Source organism: Microtus ochrogaster, linkage group LG3 (genome assembly GCF_000317375.1).
Source record: "Microtus ochrogaster isolate Prairie Vole_2 linkage group LG3, MicOch1.0, whole genome shotgun sequence".
NCBI lineage: Eukaryota > Metazoa > Chordata > Mammalia > Rodentia > Cricetidae > Microtus > Microtus ochrogaster.
The window spans coordinates 44,843,219-44,855,152 of record NC_022029.1 but is presented as its reverse complement, the minus strand read 5'-3'; the positions used below and the strand labels follow the sequence as shown (position 1 = coordinate 44,855,152).

Below are 11,934 nucleotides of genomic sequence, written 5' to 3'. Positions count from 1 at the left end.
GCTGGTTGGCCTGGAACTCACTATGTAGACTGCCTGACTCTCTGCCTCTGAGTACTGGGATTAACGGTATGTCAATTCATTCCCCACATCTATTTGTTTCTTTCTTTGAAAGGAACTTCCATTTATGTAGTCTGTGTATTGATAGTGAATGACAGGAATATTTTGATATACTTGAACTTTATTTACAGATTCCAAGAACTGATTTTAATGCTTCAGTTTAAAATTAGTTGTTTTTTTTTTTTTTTTTTTTTTTGGTTCGGGGACCAAATTTTTTTTGTTGTTGTTGTTGTTATTTTGAGACAGGGTTTCTCTGTAGCTTTGGAGCCTGTCCTGGAACTAGCTCTGAAGACCAGGCTGGCCTTAAACTCACAGAGATCTGCCTGTCTCTGTCTCCAAAGTGCTGGGATTAAAAGTGTGCACCACCACTGCCCGATTTCACTGAATATTTTATTCTTGTGTCTCTATAAAACCTTATTTGAATTCTACCTATGTGATCTGAGCTTCTTGCTATTAAACTTCATGTAGCTTAATATAATTTCTTCTAAGAATTCATTTGAATTACAAAATGATAGCACAAGAATTTGATCTAATTCCCAGTGCTCTAAAGTCCTTTTAAGTGTCATGCTTAGTAGAATCCTCAATTATATATAATACCAACAGAATTTATTGAATCTCATACTTTTTCTGTTTTCTTCTTAGAATATTAGTAAAAATAAGGATATTATGAAGCTCAGTTGCTCACTATCTGAAGTTTGTCCTCATGCTAATTCAGTTTTTGGGAATCTTGATTCTAAGAAGGTAAGCTTTATTCCTGCATAGAACCATTTCATCTTATATGGCTGTTTTTCTACATTCTAGAATTACAGATTTTGGAATTTGGAAAGACAGATTTTTTTAGAATTTTTAAGAATTTCCAAAAACTACAATAATAGTAAATTTATTTAATTTAAAATAACTATGGTCAAGAATTGTGATATAAGCTACAATCTGGATGACTCTTGATCAAGTGTGGGGTCTAGTGCATGTTAGGTGAGCCCCTACCACCAGAGCTGTGTCTTCAGCCTCTATGTTGATGTAAGACTTTTGTCTTAGATGTGTATGGCTAATACTTGCTCCTAGTCTGTGCCTAACTTGATTACTGCCTGGATATCACTTGAAATCTGATCTAGATTAGTGTTTTCTTTTTTATTATGTGATTTCTCTTTCCTACTTCAACTCTTCACTTAAAAAAAGATGGGGGAAGAAGGATAGGAGAGAAGAGGAGCAGGGAGGAGAAGGGGTCTGAGTGAGAGGGAGAGGCAAGGGCGACACACACACACAGAGAGGGGGGGAGCGCACGCAAGCGCCTGTACTTGTTTAGAGACCAGAGATTGGGTATCTTTTTCTGTTGCTCTCCATTTTACTTTTTTTTGAGACAAGGTCTGTCACTGAAGCTGGGGCTCAATTGTTTTGGCTAAGTTTTCTGACTTTTTCCATTATTTCCTCCTAAGAAACATCTTTGGCTAATCTTTTCTTAGTTGGACTTCTCCAACAAAACATTATAATATCATACTATTGATGAATTGTATATGTTGTCATGTAGGGTGGAATTTAGGAGGTTTGTGAACAATTTCCCTTGTACTGTATTTCTCCAAATCTACTTTTTGTTTCCATGGAGACAATATTATCTCAGCTGAGAATGTATATTTTTAAGTGGTTATAACCCAGGAATGAGTTTTGTATCTTCCACTTCTACTTTTAGGAGACATTTGACAATGAAGATTGCTTTTGGTTGTCTTAACTGGAAGTGGTGCTACTGATATCTATTGGGTGATGCCAAAGGGAATGATGGCAAACATCCCATACTGCTCTTCACCTCCAAATAAAGAACCATCCAGTCACAAATGTCAGTAGAGCTGAGGCAGGATCAAAATTCATACTATAATTTTTTTGCTCTTTTATTAAACATCATTAAAGTCTAAATTTGGTATTAATAGTATTGTCTAAATTTATTCAGTTAACCATGCAGCAGAAAGCACTTGATTTTATTGTTGATTGATTAAACGATTCAAGAGACAGTGAGTAACGAAAAGAAAACTTTATTGGCCAAAAAATGGAGAAGTGGAGTCTGTGCTTGCAGTTCAGCCTCTCAACTCCAGGGAGCTAAGGAGTTACAGTATAGGAATAATGAGGAAGAGAAACCAGGAAGAAGTATGCATCTTTTCTGTGAATAGGCACACATCTTTGAAGAACTTGGGTGCTATGTTTTTGTCTTCTGTGGTCTGGTATTTTCACATATAACCAGAAGGTTAAAGTCTTAAAGAACACAGACAGAGATGCCAAGCCTTTCATTCTGGTTCCAGTCATAAGTTAGACATCTGTAGGCCCAATGGAGTGCTTTCATCAAAAGTTACCTTCAACTCTGTGACAAGTGACTGTTTTTTATACTCACACAGAGGCAAATGCGCAACAAGCTGATAGTGCATTGACCTCCAAAATTGTTAGTGTCTTTGAAGTTAATTAAGAACACAAAAACGAGAGAGTTTTGTTTTCTTGGTAAAAATGTTTTTAATGTCCTTATGTAAAGTAAAAGATATAAAAATCATTCTTTAATCACAGGAATTATGGATTCCACCAGGTTCAATATTAGACTTAAATAGAATATTCTTGGCATGTTTAGGTATAAAAATATTTGACCTGTTTTCTTTCAGATATTAAAGCAGTAAGATGCTTTTAAAACAGTAAGATGCTTTTAAAACTTTGTTTTTTATATTTTTTATTTTTTCTTTTCTTTTCAAAATTTATTTTTTAACTTATTTTTTACTGGTGTTTCTTTTTCCTTTTGAAATATCTCTATTTATTCTTTGACAATTTCATATATGTGTATAATACCTCTTGATCCTATCTAGCCCCAAATCCCTTTACCCACTCCTCCCAGACATCCTATGGTGTGTTCCCCTTTCATTTTTATACTTTACTCCTCTAAGTCTTTCTTTTTGTAACCCACTGAGCCCAGTTAGTGCCCCCTTCTAGAATGTTGACTGATGATGGCTAAGTCTGATGTGGCTAACTGCTGGAGTGAGTTTGTGAGTGCACGGGCCATGTTATATCCAGGAGAATCATTTCCTAGCACTTGTCTCCATTCCCTAGCTCCTAGAGTCTCTCTCCCCTCTCTTCCATGATGTTCTCTGCTTAGGGGTTGGTGGAGATTTTCCATCTAGAGCTGAGTACTGAGTAGTCACGTATTCTTAGCACTTGGACTAATGGAGTTGCTGCATCAAATGCTGCCCATTACAGAAAACAGCTTCTCTAGCCAAGGTTGAAAGCAGCACTAATCTGTCTTTATAAACGTACATTGTCTTAGTTTGCTTTCCATTGCTGTGTCAAATACCATGACAAAAAGCATCTTGAGAAGGAAAGTTTTATGTTATATTGCAAGTTGTAGTCCATCACATCAAGTGAAGTCAGGACAGAAACTCAAGACAGGAACCTAGAAGCAGAGACCGTGAAGGAGCACTGCTTTTTGGCTTGCTCAGCCTACTTACACATCTCAGGACCACCTGCAGAGGGGTGACACTACCTACAGTGAGCAGAGCCCTCCCACATCAACCGTCAATCAAGAAAATGTCCCACAGGTTTGCCCACAGGCCAGTCTTGTGGGGGACATTTTCTCAATTGAGGTTCCCTCTTTCAGAATGGCTCTGGCTTGTATCAAGGACATACATATTTAGAGGCAGTTTGACAACATGTCTATTTCACAAAACAGCAGTAATAGGTTCTCCCCTATGGCCTTCCAAGCTCTGGGTTTTTGACCAGGTTAATAGTACCAGGCATGAGTTCCCTCCTATGGGGCAGGCCTCAAATTCAATCAGAAAGCAGTTGGTTATTACCACTGTTGCATCTTACCTGGTAAAGCCATTTTATAGTGTTCAGGATTTATTTCTGGGTAGTACCTTGAATGACTTTTTTCCCCAGTGGCCTATATAGCACATTATGGCACTTTGAAAGATACAAGCATGGACAAGTTTTCAGATAAGTTGTGATTTCTCTGTGTCCTGCAACCAAAGTATGTTGGTTCTGTGGCAATAGAGTTTTACCATCTAGTTACAATGATGAGCCTCTGCATTTTTGGGGCTTCCTTGACCAATTAATTATAGGGAGTTGATTTATGTATACTGAGCTATCCCTTCATCTCTGGAGTAAAGACAACTTGGTCATGGTGGGTGATTTTTTTGGATGTTTTCTTAAATTCAATGTGCAAATATTTTGTTGAGAATTTTTTTTGTGATTTACAACTTAACTTCCTAGCTTTTCAGTTGTTGTATGAGGTGACTACAGATTCAATAAAACCCAATTTGGATCCTTCCTACTGGTGTAGGCCAGTGTTTCCTGACGACCAGACTGCAATTCTAGGCAATAATGTTGGCATGATGGGAGTCAGCAAGAAGGAGTTGGGGGTGATTAAAAGTTTGGGATTCTTGGGTACACTGAAGACTCATTTGGGCACCAGAAACCTTAACAGATTTCATAACAGGCATCTCTGATTTTCTTGTTGTGTCTTTATTTGCTTTTGGTATGTAATTTCATAACAGGCATCTCTGATTTTCTTGTTGTGTCTTTATTTGCTTTTGGTATCAGGGTACTAATAGCTTAGTAAAAAGAAGTGGGTGATGTTACTTCTTTCTTTATGGTAAGGTTTTTGAAGAATTAGTGGTGGTTCTTCCTTGAAGGTTTGGTAAAATTCACCAGTGAATCTGGGCCTGAAATTCTTTTAGTTAAGAAAATTCAAATTACTGCTTCAGACTCACTGTTACAGATCTGTTTACATTCATCTCACTTTGGCTTAACTTGTTATGCCATTTGCATCTAGGAATTTATGAGTTTCTTTTAGTATTTCTAATTTTGTGAATATATATTTTCAAGGTAAGACCTAATGATTTTCTGATCTTATTGGTAGCTGCTGTAATGACTCCTTTTTGGTCATTTATTTTATCAATTATCATCTTTTTCTTTTGGTTAGTTTGGCTAAGGGTTTGTCAGTTTTATTATCTTTTCAAAGAACAAAATATTTTTTTATTTTTTCCTCATTTCACTATTTTCTGCCCTAAAGATTTCTTTTCACCTATTGAATTGTGATTTGATGTGTTGTTCTTTGTGCAGGTTCTAAGGTGAATAATTGACTTATTTATTTGAGATTTTTCTGATTTCTTATGTAGGCACTTAGAGCTATGCAGTTCCCTCTTAGGTTTGCTTTCATTATATTTAAGGTTTTGGCATGTTGTGTTTTCATTTTCATTTGATTCTAGTAATTTATTTTTTTTCATGTCTTTATTTCTTCAAGGACCCAGTTGTTTTTCAACAGTATGTTATTTCATAATGTAATTTAGCCTTTCCTGTGGCTACATGAATTTTTTTCCTCTGCAGTTCAAAAAATTTCTCAAAGTTTTTCTATAGAGCTAGCATGGTGGTCATAAATTCCTTTAGCCTATTTTTATCATGGGAAGATTATAATTTCCTTGAATTATCATAGGTAGCTTTGTTGGGTATAGTAGTATGAGTTGGCAGTTTTTCCGAATTTGAAATAAACCTATTCAGGCCCTCCTGGCTTTTAAGGTTCCATTGAATAATTGTTGTTACTTTGATGGGCCTGCCTTTATTTATTATGGTGTGTTTCTCTCTTGCAGCTTTTAGTATACTTTCTTTGCCCTGTATATTTGGAGTTTTAATTAATTTGACAACGTGAGGTTCTTTTCTGGTCTTGGTGTAAATACCTATTGTATCTGGATTGGTCTGGGAAAGTTCCTGTTAGGTTTCTTAAAACTGTTTTCTGTGCCTTTAGAACTAGATTTTCTGTCTTCCATGCCTACTCATAGATTTAGTCTTTTTAGAGTGCCAGTTGTACGTTGGAATTCCTCCTGCTACCTATTTTAACTTTGCCTTGTTTGATGGTTTCAGTTCCTCAACCTTGCCTTAAGCACAGATAATCCGTTCTCTCCTTGATCTGTTCTATTTGTGAGACTTTTCATAGAGCTTTTTATTTGACTTTGTTTTTTTTTTTAATTTCCAACATTTCATTGTTTTTTTTTTTTCTCAGTATTTTTCCTTACTGAATTTCTTCTTCATATCTTATCCAGGCCCTAGCCTTCCTCATTTCATTCAGCTGTTTTGCATTCTCAATCAGGAGCTTGTTTTCTTTGATTTCCTTGGATATAATTATAATCATTCTTTGAGCTCTCTCTCTGTGATTTTATTTAACTCTTGCTAGATACCATTGCTGTAGGATTAGTAAAATTTGGAAGGATTATTTGTGTGTGTATGTTTCTTATGTCACTGTGTTTGAATTTTTGTATGTGATGTTATTCATTTGCTATATTTTTTTTCTATCAGTTGTATTCTTTCAATTGAAGTATTTGCAGTGTTTTTGTGGGACTTGGATGTGGTAGTGTTCAGTGTGTAGTTCAGAAAATAGTTCCCCAGTTAGGAGCTCAGGGTGCTAGGTATAAATTATGTATTACTTCCTTATCAGGATATAAACTTAAAGATAAACCACAGTTACTTAATATTATTATGGAGAAACTAACTAGCCAGTTAATGACAGTGGTCCCTTTGGCTTCCATAACTGCTAGAAGATGAATAACTAAGGATAGTGTGGAGTGTACTCAGATTTTAGTGAATAAAATTAGGAATAGTAGGGAGGTAGAGTGGGTAAGGATAAGGATTAATTATTTGTCTTAGTTAGGGTTTCTATTGCTGTAATGAAGCACTGTGGCCAAAAAGAAAATTGGAAAGAATTCATTCTGCTTATATTATATTGCTGTTCATCATTGAAGGGAGTCAGGACAGGATCTCATCCAGGAATTCAGAGGCAGGAGCTGATGCAGAGGCCATGAAGGGGGGCTGCTTAGTGGTTTGCTCCTCATGGCTTGTTCTGTCTGCTTTCTTATAGAACCTAGGACCACCAGCCCAGGGTTGACATCACCCACAATGAGCTGGGCCTTCTCCCATCAATCACTAATTAAGGAAATTCTCTGTGGCTGGCTTAAAATCTGGTATTATGGCAGTGGTTCTCAATCTGTGGTTTGCGACCCTTTCATAGGGGTTACCTAAGACCACTGGAAATATCAGATATTTATATTATGATTCATAAGAATATTAAAATTAGGTTATGAAGTAGCAATGAAAATAATTCTATGGTTGGAGGTCAACACAACATGAGGAACTTTAGTAAAGGATCACAGCATTAGGAAGGTTGAGAACTACTGTCTTATAGGGACATTTTCTCAATTGAGATTCCCTCCTCTCAGATGACTACAGTTTGTGTCAAGTTGACATAAATCTAGCCAGCACAATATTAGATTTATTGTGAAAAGAAAAAAAATCAAGGTGTATAATGTAAGTAGGACATGAAAATTGTGGTACTGTTAGGGTCCACAAATAATAGAGGTGGTTATATCTATGGAATGTTGTAATTAAGTAAAAAGAAGAGGTGATAAAGATGAAGAATAAGAGGAGGCATTATACAAGATGTGGGAGAAAAGTGTAGTAGAAACTGCTTTATATTGGACTGGTGGACAACAGTACTGAAACCTACTTGAGCAATATACGAACAAAAGGAGATCATTACAAGATATATATTCAAGAGTGGAGATTAAATAATAGAGAATAAGAAATAAAAAGAATATTTACGGAGAATTGCTGGCACAGCTATGCTGAGTTGAGAGGTAATATCTTCTGATTCTTCCTCCTAGGTGTGTAAGGGGCAAGTAGGAACTGTTGGTCTCTGCAGCCTCAGTGTTCTTGGGGTTCTGGCATGTAGGGCATGAGAGATTTTAAGATCTTTCATGTTAGTTACCTTGGATTTCTGCATTCATTTTTTTTTTTTTTTTTTGGTTTTTCGAGACAGGGTTTCTCTGTGGTTTTGGAGCCTGTCCTGGAACTAGCTCTGTAGACCAGGCTGGTCTCGAACTCACAGAGATCCGCCTGCCTCTGCCTCCCGAGTGCTGGGATTAAAGGCGTGCGCCACCACCGCCCGGCGATTTCTGCATTCCTTTATGGCAGTTTTCTTTTTTTACTTTTTTTTTTAATTGATATTTATTGAGCTCTACATTTTTCTCTGCTCCCCTCCCTGCCTCTCCCCTCCTCCCTTCAACCCTCCCCCAAGGTCCCCATGCTCCCAATTTACTCAGGAGATCTTGTCTTTTTCTACTTTCTACTTCCCATGGAGATTAGATCTATGTAAGTCTCTCTTAGTGTTCGCATTGTTGTGTAAGTTCTCTGGTATTATGGTTTGTAGGCTGTCTTTCTTTGCTTTATGTTTAAAAACCACCTATGAGTGAGTACATGTGATAATTGTCTTTCTGGGTCTGGGTTACCTCACTCAAAATAATGTTTTCTAGCTCCATCCATTTTCCTGCAAAATTCAAGCTGTCTTTTTTTTTTTTTTCTACTATGTGGTACTCCATTGTGTAAATGTACCACATTTTCCTTATCCATTCTTCGGTCGAGGGGCATTTAGGTTGTTTCCAGGTTCTGGCTATGACAAACAAAGCTGCGATGAACATAGTTGAGCACATGTCCTTGTGGCACGATGGAGCATCCTTTCGAATATATACCCCAAAATGGTATTAGTGGGTCTTGAGGAAGGTTGTTTCCTAATTTTCTGAGAAATCAGATGGCATTTTTCTTGTCCTGAAGGTTGCCCTAAGATTTAATTTAGTTTTTTGATAATTTCATTTGTTCATATATAATACATTCTGGTTACTTTCTCTCCATACCAGCCCTATCATCCTCTTCCTCATCTGGCCCTTTCCACATTTATGATTTTTGATAATGTTTTGTGGCCCAGTTAGTTTAACCAGGGAAGTATGTGTGAGCATTGGAGCCCAGTGGAATGACTAGTAGGTACATAACTGAAAGGCAGTGACTATTCCTTGATAAAGCCAGAGTAATGGCATAGGCTTCCCTGAGCCTCTCTTTAATATATGCCTGGCTGTTGATGGACCCGTGCTTGCACAGACTCAGTATAGTCATGTGTGGTTGTGCAAGTACATGATTGTGATAGCTGAGTATTGTCCTCTCCCAGAAGACCAGAAGTTGGTCTTGGTCTTTTTTAAAATTTACTTTCTAAGAGGTAGACTAGTATAATGGACTCGAGAATCAGAAGTTTGACTCTTGGTTCTGCTAAAGACGAGGCTATGACTTTGGATACATAGTGGTATAAACAAAGTACCTGCTTCACAGGAGGATTAGATAAGTTACTGTGTTTATTACACACACTAGTGCACAGTGCTAATTTATATCCTGACCTACTTAGTGTACTTTTAATTAAAATAACAAATGTTTCTTTTTCTTCTGCAGATTTATGGTGGATTGTTTTCTGAAGATAAGTGTTGGTACAGATGCAAAGTGCTAAAAACCATCAGTGATAAGGCAGGAAATATATATTCATGTTTTTGGGCTTAAGGTTTTAAGTTTATTTTGGTTCCAAAACTTTTTAAAATATGTAGTTTTAAAATTATTTATTTTTGTATGTACACACATATGTGGCACAAGAGCGCCACAGTGAATAGCATTTGTGAGGCCTGAGGAGTTGGTTCTTTCCTACCACCATTGGGTCCTGAGATTGAGCTCAGGTCATCAGCTTTAGCACCAAGCATCCTCACCTACTAAGCCATCTTGCTGGCCCTTGATTCTGAAATTTGGTGCTTATTGAGTCTATTATTGCTTATTCATAGTGATAGTGTCTAGTTTAATAAACTTAAAGTTTATGAAAAATTTTTCCTGCTAATATGAAAAATTAATTTCTTAAAACTAGATAAGATTCAGGAATATTCTTCTGAATTTAAGTTTTCTGTACAACCATCAGGTTGTCTAAAAACAGGTAGATGGTATAGTGGTTAAAAGCACTGGCTGATTGTCCTGAAGATCTAGGTTCAGTTTCTAGCACTCACATGATGGGCTTACAACCATCTGTAATTTTAGTTCTAGGACAGTGCCCTTGTCTGGCCTCCTTAGGCAACATGTACACACATGGTACACATATATACATGCCAACATAATACCCATATACATAAATAGTAATTAATAAAATAAGAAAATTAAAAAATAGAAGTTAAAGTTTGTGGGTTATTTTTGCAGATTAGTTGGCTCTTTAAGTCCTACTCTTAATGGTTAATTGTAAAATAACTTTTAAAGTTCATCCCATTAACATTGATGAATAGAAAAAGAAAATTTATTTGATCTTGAAGTTAGTTGTATTTTGAATTTGGTGTCAAATATTATTAACAATAAAGATTGGTTTTCCATTTGTAATCCTTAAGCTAAATGTAATAAATTCTTTTGTGTCAATCTGTTTTATTTCTTACATTGAAAGCTTATGGAAGATTTATTAACATATTTTTGTTTCACAATTTCTTGCATATATAAAAATCTACTTTGATAATGTTCATCCTCCCCATTATCCTGTCTTACTCTCCTTCCACTCCTGCCAACCTTATTTTTTTTTCTTCTCAACAAACACCCTCCTAAGGGAGATAAGATTTTTCAGCAGAGTTGTTTGGGGGAAAAATGTACATTGTGAGATCATGGAAACAGTTCTGCAGGCATTCCTTAAGTAATTTTTCTACATCTGTTTTCTAGACCTAAAATATATTTCACAATGTATGTGTTTGGAAAATATTTTTTCTTGATAAATGCTAAGTAGAACAGTTTAATGATTTCTCTGATTTGGTTTGTGTTTTAAAAATATCATTTAATATTGCCATAGATGTTTTGTCTTTGTAAAACTGAATTTTCTAATATAACCTTCCCCATAATTTGACAGTTGAAAAATATTTTGCACTTGCCTTTTGGACTGACTAAGATTTTAAATTAAGGCACAAAATGATGATTAACTTCATAATATACTTTTAGAAAGTTTTTAAAAATTAAAGAAAGTATGTGTATGGGAGTTAACTCTCTGCTTGTATGTATGTGTGTTGTGCATTTGCAGTGCCCACAAAGGCCAGAAGGCGTTGGATTCCTTGGGACTGGAGTTACAGATGGTTGTGAGTCACAATGTGGGTGCCAGGAACTGAACCTGGGTCTTCTGAAAGAGCAGCCAGCATTTTTAATTACTTTGCCATCTCTATAACCCCAGAAGGAGTAAATTAAAATTGATGCAGGGCTGGAAGTAAGGGTGAATTTGGTCAGTTTCAAGATCTAGCCAGAGTGGGTTTAATTTTGTCAATTTTTTTTTCCTGTGGAAAAAACAGGCTTTACTGTTTTTAATTTAAATTTGAGAATTTAGATTGATTTTAATATTAGCAATTAGAAAGGATCACATTATATCCTCATGTTTGTATAAAAATATCAGTGGTTAAAAAAGACAAATGGGACTATGGAAATTACTCCCAAGTGCAGTTTTCTTTATTTTGAGGCTATTTATGAGGCATTAGTCACTTGAGGTAGTAACATTTATAGGTCTTGTTAACAGATTTCTAATCTAGGTTCAGTACTACTGTTTGCCTTTTGAATTTTTTTTCTAGTGTCTGGTGAGATACATTGACTATGGAAATACTGAAATTCTGAACCAATCTGACATAGTGGAAATTCCCCTGGAGCTGCAATTTTCTAGTATTGCCAAGAAGTATAGACTTTGGGGACTACAGATCCCTTCTGGCCAAGAAGTTACCCAGTTTGATCAGGCAAGTCACACATTTAAATACTTTTGTTAATGTATTATACTTGAAACTATATACATGAAAGCATATGCACCTTTAAATGTCAGTTTTTTTAATGTAAAAGCTTGTATATTTTGGTGAAAAAATACTAATTATAAAATAATTCAGGATTACAATAAAGTTTATGGTAGAATACTTACCTCATATGATCAGACCCTGGGGTTGACTCCTGGTACTTACCAAACAGACAAATGAGCCGGATGGTGGTGGCACATGCCTTTAATCCCAGCACTTG

At 36.0% G+C, this 11,934-nt stretch overlaps 1 protein-coding gene across 1 annotated transcript in view; it reads left to right on the top strand.

The window, feature by feature from the left end:
* Stk31 (serine/threonine kinase 31) overlaps window positions 1-11,934 on the top strand; it is a 76,722-nt gene that overhangs the window by 7,202 nt on the left and 57,586 nt on the right. Inside the window, exons 4-6 of the mRNA XM_005360838.2 lie at window positions 700-798; window positions 9,337-9,408; window positions 11,505-11,663. Of these exons, the coding sequence (XP_005360895.1) occupies window positions 700-798; window positions 9,337-9,408; window positions 11,505-11,663 (330 nt within the window). The remainder of the gene's footprint in view (window positions 1-699; window positions 799-9,336; window positions 9,409-11,504; window positions 11,664-11,934) is intronic.